Source organism: Myotis nattereri, assembly GCF_964212035.1.
Source record: "Myotis nattereri genome assembly, chromosome: 18".
In the NCBI taxonomy this organism is placed as follows: Eukaryota; Metazoa; Chordata; class Mammalia; order Chiroptera; family Vespertilionidae; genus Myotis; species Myotis nattereri.
The window spans coordinates 9,584,942-9,600,645 of record NC_138093.1 but is presented as its reverse complement, the minus strand read 5'-3'; the positions used below and the strand labels follow the sequence as shown (position 1 = coordinate 9,600,645).

Here is a 15,704-nt window from a genome sequence, read left to right as displayed (position 1 = left end):
TCCATTGAGTCGACTTTCAAAATGCTTCCAGACTCCACACATTTCTCCTAACCTGTATCTTTACCACCCCAGCCCTAGCCGTGGTCATCGCTCACCATCGTGACCATAAGAGCTTTCTTTTTAGTGCCCTCCTCCACTCCTACCCTCCAAAGCTCCATCCTTTCACTGCAGCCAGAGCCACCCAAACTGCCCCCGGCAGGTGAGGTCCTACAGGCTTTGGGCTCTGGGACCTCTTTGAAAACAACCCCCACTCCCCTTCTCTCTCAGGCCTTTTCAAGCACACCTTTTAGATTCTGAGCATCTTAATGGGCTTTGCACTTGGTGTTCCCTAACCTTGGAATGTTCTTCCTGCAGAAATCCCCAAGGCTCCCTCCCTCCCTCCCTCCCTCCAATCTGGTCTCTGATCAAAGGGCACACCCTCTGCGAGGCTTTCCCTGGCCATCACCTGGAACAGAATCCTCCTCCACACCCCCCACGCATGCACACACAATTCCCTTACCCCCTTTTCCTCAGAACACACGTCATGCTATGTTATATATTTATCTGTGTTTTCCTCTAGAATGTAAGCACCATGAGAGCAGAGACTTTTCCTGGCACATAGCAGGTGCTCAGTAAACAAATGAAGGAGTCTAGCAGAGCGGGAGCAGTGAGAGATGCTAGAGTCAGGGTTGTCTTGGGAGGAAGAGGTAATATTTAACGCACAAGAGGAGATTTCAGTACAATACTTGGCATATGTGATAAATATTTAATCCAATTCAATTCAATTCAAGTATTTATAGTGCAATTACTATATGCAGGCCACAATACCAAGAGTTGTTTGCAATAAATGATTATTTAAGGGCAGATCATGCCGGCAAGGGAGCGGGGTGGGCAAATAAGACCCCGTAGTTATTTTTTAATCCCTCATAGCATGTTCTTCATTGCCCTGCGTGCTGCAGGTCTTTTCCTCTCTCTCTCTCTCTCTCCCTCTCTCTCTCTCTCTCTTTTGCATAAATGAATTATCAGTCTATTCCTTCATTAAATCTTTTCACTATCATACTGTTCAGTAGGGTGAAAAAAACATCTTACAAACCATAGTCCCTTTTTGAGTTCTGAACGCCACCCAACCCCCGAATCCCCATCTCTCAGGCCTTTGCTGGCATACCCAGTTGCTTTTTGGACATCTTCACTTGCATGCCCTCAGGCAACTCAAACTCACTCCATTCAGCCCTATTCTACTATCCTGATCTCAGCCTTTGAGGCTGAACTGGTTTTTCTGGCCCATCCTCACCCTCAACCCCAGGAGCCTACCTCCTCCCCACATCAAGGGACCTGCTCACTCCTCTCCCTCCCTGTTGCCACTTCTGAGGTTCGGTCACCATCACCTTTTGTCTGGATTTCCGGCAACACCCCCAGCCGCTTATAGAACTCCCATTCCATCCATCCTTTGCACCTAGGCCAGAGTAGTCTTCCTACAGTGGACAAAACCTCGCTTCGTGAAGGTCCTGGGCTAACGCCCAAACTCCTTAACACAGCGTCCAGAGTGCTCCTGGTTCAGGCACTGGGTTTCTTCTCTGCTCATTTCTTGCACTTTCTTACAGCCTAGTTTGGGCCCAACAGAGATTTCTGGTCCTCTAAATGGGCCACTCTCTCTCTCCCTTCTGGGTCTGCCAGGATGTTGAGTCCAAGGCCTGTGACTCCTCACTCCTCTCCTCTCTCTTCCTCTGCTGCCTCTTCTGCTCTTTGATTCTTCCTAGAAGCCTTCCTGGGTGACCAACTCCCCCTCCTCCTCATGCCCCGACCCCCAACATAGGACCTATGTCCCTACATGTGCTTTTTCAACACTGTTTTTTTTTCTTGCCATCCCTGTTTTATTGTCTCCTCATGGGACGGCAAGCTCCAGGAGGACAGGGCTGTCCTGGTCTACCTTGGTCACCTTGTGAGGTGCCTACCCAGCACCCAGGTGGGCTGGATAAGTATCAAATGAATGAAAATGCATTTGCTTGGATAGGACCTCCTCATAAAACAGTTACAGCTGACATTTACTGAGTGCAGAAGATGTGGCAGGCACCATTCTGTTTTGCACGTGTATCACGGGCATCTCACATAACCATGACAGATGGGGAAACTGAGGTACAGAGTCCCCGACCATGGTTCGTCTTGAGGAAGTGGAGGAACCAGGGTTAGAACCCAGGCTATTTCAGAGTCCAATTCAGTCTCAACTTCTAGGAAATTCGGTGCTAGAGTGAAGCGCAGTATGGGTTGCACTATATGAGGAGGCCCAAGTCCTTGGCGAAGACTTTGTTTTTGTGTCGCCCTCCTGGGGGGCCCTGGGGCCTTCTCTGGGCTTTGGGAAGGGCCTGTGCGTCTAACCTGCGACCCGGGAGGCTGCCCGTGAACCCCTGGTTAACTTTCGGGGCTGCTGGCCCGCACGCCAGATGTATCCAGGGCCTTGGGTGGCCCTCCCCACCGACAGGTGCGGCCTCGGCGTCCCCCCCACCCCCAAGCCAGGCCCCCCAGCCCCGACGCGCGTCCCGGGTCTGCGGGAAGGGGCGGGCCCGGGGGCGGTGCCTCTGGCCCAGGCGGCACCCGCGCCCCGCGCTCTGCCTGCCGGTGCCGCGGCCCGGGCTGGAGGGGGCGGGGACTGGGCGGGGCCGCGCGCGGCTGGTGCCGTAGCCGGAGGACGGGGAGGAGGCGGCGCGTCCCCAGAGGCGTGCGCCCGGGCCGACCGACCGGCAGACGGACCGGCGCGTAGAGGGAGAGGGCCGCGGAGAGGTGAGCATAGGGGAGCGAGGGCGACGCGGGCCCGGGCGGCAGCGGGCGGAGCGGGGCCCCGAGAGGGCGCGAGGAGGGGCGGCGGCGGGCCGGGCGCCGGCTGCGCTCGGGGGTCGGCCCCAGACCCTCCTCCGGCCGGTCGGGCGCCCAGCGAGCGTGTCCCGGCAGCGGAAAGCGCAGCCTCGGTGCCCTTCTCCCTCCGTCTCTTTTCTTCCCACTCAGCGGAAAATACACACCCGGGAAGGTAAAACAATAGCGGGGCCACCAGGGACGCGGCGCGCCGGGCTCCCACGTAGGGGGCGGGGGCCGGGGTGGAACCGGGAGTGGCGGCCCCACCTCGGAGCCCCAGACCGAATTGCGCCCGCGGAGGGTGGGGCTGCCCGTGGCGCCGGGCTCGTCGCCTCGCGCCGGGAATTCCCAGGAGTGAAGCATTTGGCAAAAGTATGGCAGGCACCATCCGGCTGCCCACAATTGCCCTGCTCTGGGCGGGGAAACTGAGGCAGAGGCAGACGTAGCGACCTGACCAAGGTCAGAATGTAAAGCATCCGTCTTGGTCCGGGGAAGGGACCCAGGTGTTCGCGGGCTCTGCCCCTCTCTGGGTTTTGTGGCCGGCGTGTTGGGCTTTGATAAATCTTTGTTGTGTTTGTTTTAGAAATCTGCTGGCATTGGGGACCGCCTCAGGGCTCGGAAACGCCAACTGGCTTCGTGTGTGCCAGGCAGGTCTGGGGCTGGTGGCAGCTCCTTGACCTCCCATCATGGATGGAGTGCACTTTTCCACGAAGAAACCCAAGCAGTCGCTGTTAGCCAGGGCCGATTTGGCTGTTAAAGGTTTTGACAAAACCTGCCCAGGCCCCTGTGGGGAATCCGAATGAAGGAGAGCGCAGACACCTTCACTGGGAAGCCAAGGACATTTCTGTATAATCAGCGGATGAAAGGATTTTCTCAGACTCTTTTCCCCTTTTCCTGGAGGATTAACCCACCGCAATCTATAATTCCAGTGGAAACCGCAAGGCACACGATGTGGCAGGAGCCCAGAGCGCCTGCAGGAGTGTGCTGGACCCTTTCTTTGCATCGGGGAGTTTAACACGTGCCACCCACCCGTGGTCCTCCCGACTGCCTCCTGCTGATCTCTTCTCTTTAACCTTTTCTTATTTTCTGAGTGAAGTTCTGTTTCCAAAACTGTCCCCCGGAGCTGTGAGTGGATTGCCAGCAATGAGAGATTAAGTCCGAGAGAGGAGGAAGCGCCCCGTGTTGTGACTTCTCTCTGCTGCCGACATGAAGTGCTTTCTCCCGGTGCTGAGCTGTCTGGCTGTGCTGGGTAAGTGGCATTGCTATCAGCGCGATCGATCAATGGGAAAGTTTAACCTGCTGTTGGTTCCTGTAATTCCGTGTGGTTCTTTCCCATCAACACCAGGAGGTGTTGAGACACCAGGAGGCGGCCGGTATGTGGCACAGGTTGAGTGGCACAGGTTGGACTGGTGAACTAAGAGGCCCATTTCTGGCTGGGGAGGAATAGTGGAACAACATGTGTGGTCTGTAAGAAGGAACATTTGCTGCCCTTAAAGTGTCTGTCCCGGGCTTTGCAGGGATGAGGTCCCCCATCTGCCCGCCAGTGGTTGGGGGACTCTGTGTGGGTTGTGGGCTGGTTCTTTGCAGTATTACACACGTGCTTGAGTGGCTTCACCTCTGCTGGTCCATGTAAATTCTTAACCCGACGTGGCAACACTATTCCTACTGTGTCGGGGAGGTTGGTGTGGTGATGCTGATGGGGAGGTAGGCGTGGCTGGAAAGGGGTTGAAGGGATGCTTTGCGCTACCTAAGTACTCTGGATACAAACACATGTTTGAAGGCACTGTCATATGTCCCCTCACCGAGGAAGCGCGGATTGTTGCTCTGGCAGGAAGAGAGGCTGGAGGGATTGCAGCTGCCTGGTTTGGGGATGTATTAGGATTGGTTTTTGTGCCCCCACAGACGGTCAGAATGCTTAGAGCTGGACGAAGAAACTGGCACTGAGAGGCAAACCTTGGACGCCTCTCTCAAGGATTCTCTTCCCAGTGCCTAACGCTTGTCCATCCTCAAATTCAAAACTACTTTCCCTGCCATTGAGCTCCGTCTTCAGTGACCTATGTTAGGACACATTGGGTCTCGGGTAGCTCCCTGGCCAGGATCTGTCTGTCTCTCTGCATTGCCGCAGGCCTCACACGTGAGCACACCTCCCCCTTCTCCGATGCCTGGGTCTCTGCACCTCCAAGTCCAGGCTTCTTGTATTAATGGGTTTGTCCATGAGCTGCTGGCAGTGGAGATTGCTTTCATGCCTTGTGTACACCCTGGTGAGAGTTCCCAGGTCGGTGGACAGGACGGAGCCTGGGGTTAGAGAACCCGAGTTCCAGTCTCGGCCTTACCGGGATTGACGTCAGAGCCCCAGTAAGATGGGATGAGGCCTCCAAGAGCTATCTTGACAGTGAAAGGCTGTGAGTGCTCTGAACACATCATAAATGTGTGCAGTCAGTGGTTTGCAAACTTGGGTGCAGGCTGGAATCACTGGGGGAGCTTTTAAAAGTCCAGGCGGGCCTAGCCATCATGGCTCAATGGTTGAGCATCGACCTGTGAACCAGGAGGTCAGGGTTCGATTCCCGGTCAGGGCACATGCCTGGGTTGTGGGCTCGATTTCCAGTGTGGGGCATGCAGGAGGCAACCAATCAATGATTCTCTCTCATCATTGATGTTTCTCTCTCCCTTCCTCTCTGAAATCAATTAAAAAATTTATTAAAAATAAAAGTCCAGGAGGCAACCCCAGACCAATTCAACTAGATTCTCTGGGAGGGTAACCCAGGCATCCGACTTTCAGCCGTCCTAGGTAATTCCAGTGCGTAGCACGTGAAGGAAGCAGCGTGTACGTTCATTAATGCCAGCCCTCCCTGCCCTGACGCATGCACACACACCTAGCCTGGCGGCAGTGTAGTCAGCAGAGCCTCCGCCCAGGTGTGGGTTAGGATAGTGTCTCCCGTGTGCTCAGGTGGACGCAGAAGGCAGGAAGCTCTCTGTTCCCAGTCCTAACGATCCGATTGCCATTTGTGATTCTGTATTTGTCATTCGCTTAGTGTCTGGGTGTAAGTCAGTAGTTAGTGATTCATGTGGATTCAGGAGGACCAACAAGGAAAGCCCTCTGGGAGGTTCAGGTGTGGGGCGGGTTGTGTGGCGAAGGCGGGAAAGAGGCAGAGTGGTCGGGTGGGGCCCAGGACAGAGGGAAGCGCTGATGGGAAAACAAGGAGATGTGACATTTGTGCCTTTTGTTTCCTCCGGCTGCTCAAGGACTGTAAGTCCCGGCTGGTCCCTGTGCTGGGCCGCTCTGTGGAGTGGAAGCTTGGGCCCTGGCACCTGCACTGCTGTCTTCCCTTCACTCCCAGCCTCGCGTATAAGCAGGTGCCGTGGAGGACAGTGAGCCTCCAGGTGTCCTTGAAGGGGAATGGTGGCAGGAGACGGACGTGGTGGGAGTGGGGAGGTTTGGAACTGTGGACACACATCCATCTCTGCCTGGTCTTTTGGGCCCCACTGGAGAAGTCCCCTCTTTTCTCCTTCCTCGGTGGCTCTGAGCACGGTGGAGGGAACCTTGGAGAGCAGAAGGTATTTGGAGGTGGGGGGGGGGGGTCTCGTTTCCTGCTTGTAGTCGGTTGTGGAGTGATTCATGGGGCAGCGTTCTTGCTGTGTCATGCAAATTAATGTGTAATGTGACTTTGAAACAGCAAAGAATCCCCAGGTTTTATGCCCATGTGAGCCACACCCCTGGAGTAAAATTGTGTGTGTGTGAAAAGTAGGAGAAGGCTGAGTGCTCTGCAAAGTGGGCTGAGCCAGCCTCCAGAAAGGCAGTGCGAGGTGGGAAACCCTGGGGGACACAGGGCGGATCTCCAGATGCTTGTGGCTCCTCTGACATCATTAGGCCTGTGCTTTCTGCTCCCGGTCCTTTGCCATGTCTGGGTCAGATCCCTCCTTTTCTCCTTGGCGGGGCGCTGAGTCCTGCCCTCTTGACCACTGTCTTGTTTCTTCTTGTTGCAGCTCTGGGTTCCCACCCCTCTGGGGAGCCATTGGCTGCCACAGGCACCCTTGTTCCAATTCTAAAGCCTGGACCTGGTTAAACCATGAGGAGAGTGAAGTTCCATTACTGAGAATGGGCGGAGCCAGAGGGGCAGAAGGAGAGAGAGCGAGCTGATTGTGGCTGTGCCTGGGAGCAGCCTTTGTGGGTGACAGTGACATAGGATGACAACTCTGGGAGAGACAGATTAGGATTTGTGTCTGAGGAACAGGGAGGGAACTATCAGGAAAGATGAATATGAGCTTTAGGCGCATAAAGCACATTTCGCTTTTGCATTGCCAGGAAGAGTTATGCCTCCCAGCTCAATGCTGATGCTGCAAACAAGATGAAATCGCTTTGAAAGTGTTAGCAACAGAACACTCCCAATGGAGGCGGTTGGGACCTCTCTGGATCCATGCAGGAGAGCCTGTCGGCGGCTGATGGTCCTGTAGTCTTCTCCGATGGGAGAGAATTTCGTTTAGAGAGCATGGGAAGCCTCTATTTAAAAAGGATGGGCTCAGGAAGTGATCACTTACTTCCCAGTTAGTTAGGGAAGCTTCTTTGGGCAGAGACCAGAGGGTGCTTCCAAAGAGATAGAAGGGAAGTTTGATGTCCTGTGGGAGTGCCACCAGAGGCAGGGCTGGGGTCATTAAAGGCAGAGATAAGGAGGCAGAGGAGAGGAGGGAGGTGGGTCAGGGCCCTCAGAGGAAGGATTCAAGGATTCCGAAGGGATAGGTGAGAATAGTGATAAATGGGTGAACAAACATCCCTCTCCCAACAGTAGTCCTAGAGGGAGTGCACCTCCCTTCCCTGGGGGCCTTTGACAAGGGTGCCAGAGAAGGGAATTCTTGTCTGGAGGACTGGCGTGGCTGGGGTGCCTTTCAAGTGTGTGGTTGTTGAGCCACCTCTCCCCCAGGGCAGTGTTAAGATGTCTCCATTTCCAACATTTTTCTTTGCAGCGAGATAAGAACAGTGGTAATATCACGAGATAAGAACAGTGGTAATATCACGTCTCCTAACTCAAGCCCTTACTGTGAAGCAAGCCCCATCTCATTAAGTCCTCAACACAGCCTTGCTGGGTAGAGACCTTGTCTGATCACCTTTTTGTAGATGGGGATATGGAGGCCCAGGGAGGTGGAGGAACTTGCCGAAGGTAGATCACTGTACCAGCTAGAAATGTGCCCCACAACGGTAGGACCCAGGCCCTTCTGTCTTGCTCCAAGTGCACGCCTCCATTCCCAAGGGCATCTCATGTCCCTGATGGCCGTGCTGGGAGGGAAAAGGATAGGTAAAGGGCAGGCCCTCTTAATTTAAGGACGCTTCTAGGAAGTTATACACATCACTTCTGCTTATATCCCCATTGGGTAGAATTTGATCACATGACCATACTCTGCTGAGAGGAGGCTGGGAAATATTATCCTTGATTCTGAGTGTCCATGTGCGCAGCCAAAATCTAGGAATTCTATTACGGTAGAGGAAGTAGAGGACAGATTTTGGGGGACAGCTGCTGGTCTCTGGTATAGTCACAGAGCTAGCCAATGGCAGAGTGGTTTCGAGGCCGGGGCCATTTGGTTCCAAATCCTGTGTTCTTCCATCCAACAAGCTGTGCCCTCCATGAGCGTGATCCCCAGCCCCTAGCCTCCGGGAACCTTTGTTGGGAGGGCATGAACTAGATCAGTGGTTCTCAACCTTCCTAATGCCGCAGCCCTTTAATACAGTTCCTCATGTTGTGGTGACCCCAATTTCATTGTTACAAATTGAACATAATTAAAGCATAGTGATTAATCACAAAAACAACATATAATTATATATGTGTTTTCCGACCCCTGTGAAAGAGGCGTTCGACCCCCAAAGGAGTCGTGACCCACAGATTGAGAACCCATGAGCTAGATGAATTAACAATTGTTACATAGGAGGCAACGTAATCAGCACATAATTAAACACTAAACGTTGCGGGTTTAGCAGTAGGACCGTAGTGTTTATAGAATGCTTATGTGCCAGTCACTGCTAAACAGTGTACACGGCATGACCTTCTGTAGAAAGTACCGAAGGGCCCTCCCTCTCTGTCATGTTCATGGCTGTAGCCCCAGAACTCAGCCTTGTGCCTGGCGCAGAGTAACCAGGTGTTCAGTTAAGTTGTTGATGAACGAGGTAGGCATTGTTTCTGTGTTGGCTCCCTCAGTCAAGATGGGGAAATTCAAGGCTCAGAGAGTTTAAATCCTTTTGCTCAAAGGAACAGAACTAGAAATTGGCAGAGCCTGGATTGGAATCCATGTTTTTTGGCTATAGTGCTCATGCCTTTACTTCACCAGGCAGGGGTTCTCTAACCGTTTTTATGCCATGGATCCTCTTGGCAATCTGGTGAAGCCTCTAGATCCCTTCTCAGGACACACTTTAAAGGGCATAGATACAAATGCATAGGATAACAAAGAAAATAAATGGTATTGAAACTTAAGTTATCAAAATATCGAGAGCCAAGGTTATGATGTAGCATTTAATAACATTACAGAACAAGGTTCAACAGTTACCATAATTTGGGCATAATGAAAGTGAACATGCTATTTTGTGGTCTCTGCATGTATCTGTTGTGACACAGTCATGGGCTACATTCACAACAAAAGCACTGCTAACATGCACTGAGAGGTTAGCGCAGATAAAGATGTCGGGGGTTTTGTATGTTCATTTTTCCCCCATTCAAGTTCACATACGCTCTGAATTCCATCCACAGACTGTGAAGTTCAATGTCGGTGGTGGTTGTTGGGGAGAGGATTGGGGCTGTGCTTTCAGATGGCAGGGTTCAGAGGGGGAGGACATTCTCTTCCCAGCAGAGTCCTGATAATTCAGAGTCAGACTCATAACCGTGGTAGATTTGCCCTTTGGAGACTAGAGAAATGACTGTCAGTGGTTTTAGGTACCAGTTCGGGTGGGACAATGTGGACAGGGAGGATTGACTTGGATGTGTTGAGTTTGGAATCTGGGCTTAGTCTGGGTCCCTGGAGCCCAGGCCTGGGCCCTGCATGAAGTGGCTCCAGGTGTTGGCCTTCCGTGGTCCCAGCCTTGCGCATCCTGAATTATGGCTCCTTAAGTCATATTTTTAGGTTCCTTTGGGAGCTCCTCATTCGCCGCAATTGGACACCTGTTTCTTTGCTGTTTCAAAGGGAGCACAGCTATTCCTCATGGAAGAGTTGTTTTTTTTTATTTTAAGGAAATTTAGGACACCTGTGTGTGAATTCACCCTGATTTCCAGAGGAATAAATGGTTGCACCAAAATCAAGCTTATAGTTGCAGAAAATCACATTGCCGAGTTCTCTCATCAAGAACCCTTTAGTGAGGGGGCCACAGTGGCAGGCGCTTAACAAAAGCCATAGCAATGGACTTTCCATAACGCATCCTCAGTTAAGTGGGACTTCGTTTTTATTTTTGGATCTCTGCTTTCATAAAGGCACAAATCACAAGGTGTGGTAGCAAGGGTTTCTTCTAGAAGCTAGCTTCCAGGCCACTGGCAGCCCAGGCTCTGCATCTTCTGCATCTGTAATTACAGTAGCAGAAGCGCGTAATGCGCCTCAGGGCCCTGCAAGATCCTAAACCAAAGATTAAATTATATTCACTCCACCCAGGCTGGAAGCGCATGCGGTCAGATGTCACATGGACTTTAAAAAGCTTTATAATAATGAGAGTTGAAACAAAGTTTCTGCCTAGCCCTCTTTTAACTCTAATTAAATTCATCCGAATGCCCCATCCCCCACCATCCAGGTGACCCAGGCGTTGCTGGACACAACCCTGTCCCTGCCCCCTAGGAGATGATCATCTATGTCAGTGGTTCTCAACCTTCCTAATGCCACGGCCCTTTAATACAGTTCCTCATGTTGTGACCCAACCATAAAATTATTTTCGTTGCTACTTCATAACTGTAATTTTGCTACTGTTATGAATTGTAATGTAAATATCTGATATGCAGGATGTATTTTAATTGTTACAAGTTGAACATAAAGCATAGTGATTAATCACAAAAACAATATGTAATTATATATGTGTTTTCTGATGGTCTTAGGCGACCTCTGTGAAAGGGTCGTTCAACACCCCCAAAGGGGTCGCGACCCACAGGTTGAGAACCGCTGCTCTAAGGCCAAGTGGCCAGGAAGACATTGATAGTGTGTGGTGTCCGAGGATGGGCGTTCATTGTGGAGGGAGGCAAGGCACGTGTGTGCTTGTTTTCAGCGGGAGGAGTGAGGGGCTTCTCTGGCCGGGAGCTGTGAGGCTGGACGAGGTCAGGAGTGGTCATTCTGAAAAGGCTCTGGAGGAGCTGGAGTGTCAGGCATGCCTTCAGATATAGAAGGATGAGGTTCTGGTAAAATTGGGGGGTGGAAGACACCTGGGCACACGAGTGGAGCAGCCCCAGTGTCGGTGGGCCCGGACCCTCAAGGTGTAGCTAAGTAAGAATTGGAGAAGGTGTTTGGCATGGGGCCTGGGTATTTGGGCCAGAGACAGATGGAAGATGCCAGAGAGCTGTAAGTGGGAATCCTGGAGGACCCCTGGAGGAGTGGCTAGGGAAGGCAAGAGGCCATCCTGGAGGGGCAGGTCCAGAGTGGAAGTGATGGGACCTGTTCTTGCACCAAAGGGTGAGCTTTCTTTCGTGTGTCCATCAAAACAGTATCTGGGCAAAGGCACTGTAACAAAACTGTGAGCTCAAGAGATTGTTGGCCAATCTTCTAGTGGTGGCCTCTTCGCCCCAACTCTCAGGTCCCTAGGCCTTCCCTTTATTAAAACAGGGGGAAGGAAGCTGATGCCAGTGGGGTGCTTTTTCCCCCGTTATGATTTTTTTTTTTATCCTCACCCAAGGATATGTTTTCTTTGATTTTCAGAAAGAGTGGAAGCGGGGGAGAGAGACACACACACACACACCAGCTGCCTCTTGTACTGACGGGGGATTGAACCCAAAACCTAGGTATGTGCCTCGACTGGGAACGGAACCCACACCTTTTGGTGTATGGGACAACGCTCCAGGGCCCCATTACGATTCTTCGATGTAGTGGAGTAAGGTCAGGATTGCCTTAAGTCGGTGTTACTTTTGTGTGTTAATTCTGTTTTTGTTTATAACACCCATTTTCCCAGGAGTGCAGTCTGCTCCTCCTTTTTGTGGAGACTTCTAAGTACACTGTCTCTGCCCTCCACAGGACACTGCATCCCGCCGGTGGTGTGTCGGTGACAGAGACTTGTCCTGACGGGGCTGCTGCCAACCTTCTTCTCAAGAACCCCTGTTACTCACTCCCCTTCCCCCAGGAGCCTCATAAACTTGAAATCTTCCATCTCCCAGACAGACAGCATTTATTAAATGTGGTATCAATCTGCTTTTCCTATGCCACCATCACTGTGATCTCACACTTGATATAATCCAGCTCCAAAGCAAAATCAGGCTGGTGACCTGGGCTGCTGATGACCAAAGGACGTATAAGCCTGACCTGTTCGGTACCTTAGCTCCTGTGTCTTAGCAGTTAGGGGGAGGTGGTGTCATTTTAGGTGTTTTTGAAATCTCTTAAGGTGGCCAGCTTATGGACTCCAGTGTTATTCTGAGAGCTTAGGCAACTAGGTTTTTGCTTGCTTTGGGCATGGGAGAGGGCCTGCTAATCATTGGCCATGTCAGGAAAGTTCAAGATGCCTCATGAATGTGACCAGTGTGCTGCTACAGAGAACAGTGACAGGCCTAACATGCATGAAGATGCTATCCAGGTCCATTCGTGTCTGCACAGTGTGTTTGCCCATGAATTGGTTGCATTGGTGACCTTGACTGACTTTCAGTAGGAAGAGGAACAGGAGACCTGGAGTTGAGTAATTCATTGCTTCACGTCAAACCATATCTTGTCCTGGCCAGGTACAACCTATTCCTTGGTTTTTGTTTTATTTTATTTTTAAAGACGTCCAGAGAATGAAATTTCACAACCTCTTAAGTGTAACACGTCCATCAGGAAACCTTAATTTTGATTTGAATTAAGTCATAATTTAAAGCAGCAGATAAAGTGCTTTAGGGTAAGCGTATACAAAAATAAAGCAATGAGAGATTGTTTTCAATTTCACAAGGCAGCCTATACTTATAAGCTTTAGTTTTTTGAATTTTAATTTTTCAACAGAGATAACAGTTGACTATAATTCTTTTTTATTTTATTTTATTTTATTATTATTATTATTTTTATTGCTTAAAGTATTACAAAGGGTATTACATATGTGTCCTCCCCCCCCCGACTATAATTCTATTGTTAAAAAAATCAAATAGTACAGACAAAAAGTAAAATGTGAAAGTTCCCCTGTTTGCCCCATGCCCCATACTGAGTCTGATATATATTCCTTACATTTTGATATACGCATGTATTTTTTCTGACATAAATGGAAATGTACAGAATATATTGTTCAACAACTTGATTATAAAGGGGTGATTTTCTTCCCTATTTATTAGGTTTTATGGCCAAATCAGAATTGATTTGGTTATTTTACAGCTAGCTGCAACTGTAATTTGTGAAATTATTAGGGAGTCGTGAGCCTCATTCAGTAGCTATATAATGGAATAATTTTGTCTTTATCAAGGGCAAGAGTCATAATAAAAACACTACCCTTAAATTTGAATGTATTTTATGAAAAGAATTGACTTGTTTATTCTGAATATTTTCTCCCAAAACACAGATTTAACAAGTTAAGCATGCACATATTTTATTGACTATTTTAGTTCTAATTTTGAAGCTATGTTGAATTAAAATGAAGCCTATTTAAAGCTTGTTAAGAGGACAACCACAAATGCTGGGTTTTGTGTCTGATTCAATCAAGTGTCCTTGTTTGTTCACATTCTAGAACAAAAGTGAGAGTTTTCCTGACTTTTCAGTTCCCAAATGATTCTTCCATTTAGAATGAACTGGACCAGGGGCACCTTCAAGGTTGCTGACTCCCAGACAGTCAAGACCTTAACCCGTAGAAAGAGAACTTTTCTCTCTAGTCCTGCAGAAGCAGCTGTTGCTGTAAAAATATTATCATTTCTTTTTTAAAAAATGTTTTTTTATTGATTTCAGAGAGGAAGGGAGAGGGAGAGAGAGATAGAAACATCAGTGATGACAGAGAATCATTGATCAGCTGCCTCCTGCACGCCTCACACGGGAGCCCACAACCCGGGCATGTGCCCTGACTGGGAACTGAACCGTGACCTCTTGGATCGACGCTCAACCATGGAGCCACACTGGCCAGGCAAAATATTATTTCAAAGTGTGGGTTACTTCTCAGGTTCACGGCTATGGCTTTCTTTAAAACCTCAGGAGTGACTGGAGGTTCACCTTTATACCCAATTTATAAAATAGTCGCTGTTTGGAGGGATGGTTGCTGGATTCACATACCATAGTCAACTCTTCTTAAACATCTGTTGACCTGCTACACCCGTCCAGAGACCACAGTTCTGTTAGAGTCTTCTTATAATACTTTCCTGAGAAGACTTTCATCTGTTTATTTACCCAATATCTGAGTGCCTGCTTCAATCGCTCATTGTTCTGTTATCTCACATAGCAAGAATTTGAAGGTAAAATCATGGTGAACATGATTAAATAGTCACCTGATATGTATTTTAATCTTTAACAAATAGATTAATTAAGAACACTGGCATTAGGGAACTCTTTTCTATCCCTAAGGTAAGCCTTTTTTTATTATTACTTAGAATCTTTTCTTCCTGTTTTGTTCTCTTCTTTGGCAACCATGAATTAAGAATACCACAAGCAGCCCTGAATAGCAGTGATGGAGGAGATGGGGGAGGAGGGTCCATAAGGGCAAATTCTTCCTTTTGAAAAGATGCGAGTATATTGAGTCCTGAATATGTGGAATGCCCTTATTAACTGCTGGGGATGTTGTCTCGTCTATGGGAGTCAGGAATTTCATATATGGAAGCCCTGAATTTCTAGGAAGCCAGAACAAATGGGAAATAGAACAGTCCCATACTTCCCCCGCAGGTAGGAGAGAGCATGCGTCGCAGGCTCTCTGGAGGACCCTTATGCTGGGGCGTGGTGGTGGTGGTGGTGGTGGTGGTGGTGCGGTCGATCTCTCCTGCTCTCGGCTGCTCTGAGTCCTTCCAGAGTGACTCTTCTCAGGAAGCCATGGGAGGGGAGGCTGAGGGATGGCTCGGGACCCTGGCCAGTGGGAGGCTTTGTTTCCCAGAAGCTGCTATGGGAGTCTGCTCAGTAGGGTGCAGGCTCTTCCAGGTAGGCACCGTGCCAGGTAGCCTCCCCCTTTGCTTCAACCCTGAGACGACACCGCTTTGCACTTGTCTCGAGTGTCACCTCTTCTCCACGCATCCCTGAGTCTGCAGGTCCCAGACATGCTGTGCACCGGGCCCAGTGAGATGGCTTTAGCCCCAAGCAGGTGGGGGCTGCTCCTAGGAGCCTGCCTGCAGGGCCATCCACCGTCCACAGGCAGTGCTCTGCCAGGCCCTTCTGGTTTTCCTCGTCGGTTTTGCTCCGCAGTGGTTCTCTGTTGGTTTGGAGATGGATGGTTTTCTGTTGGTTTGGGGATGGATGGTCTGTTGGAAATTCTGCTTCACAGATGGACACGTCTGTTAGTTCCTGAGAGGAGCGATTGTGTAGATAGATTCGTTCTAGGCTCACCCTGCAACAGACAGCCCTTATGACGCCGTTTAGAGATGATTTGCTGAACCATTTCTTAATGTCTCCTGATGTTGCCGAACAGCTTTGCAATCTGCCTTCTGGCGTTTTGTTACAAAAGATCAAGCCCGCATTCCCAGCACCCTGCCCGCTCTTTTCCTTCCCTCTGTCACTGTGGGTAATGGCCCGGCGCTGGGTGCTCAGGCACATCATGGCTGCGAGCAGTGCCGTCCCTTCTCTCTCTCACATGCCTGTCACAA

The 15,704-nt window shown here is 50.2% G+C and overlaps 1 protein-coding gene across 3 annotated transcripts in view; it reads left to right on the top strand.

Annotated features, from left to right (window-relative positions):
* Nucleotides 1-4,029: 4,029 nt before the first annotated feature.
* IGSF3 (immunoglobulin superfamily member 3) overlaps nt 4,030-15,704 on the top strand; it is a gene marked incomplete at its 5' end in the record, with an annotated part of 85,839 nt that continues 74,164 nt past the window's right edge. For all 3 annotated transcript variants that reach the window (XM_081113039.1, XM_081113038.1, XM_081113037.1), the window contains one exon: nt 4,030-4,072. In XM_081113039.1, the coding sequence (XP_080969165.1) occupies nt 4,030-4,072 (43 nt within the window). The remainder of the gene's footprint in view (nt 4,073-15,704) is intronic.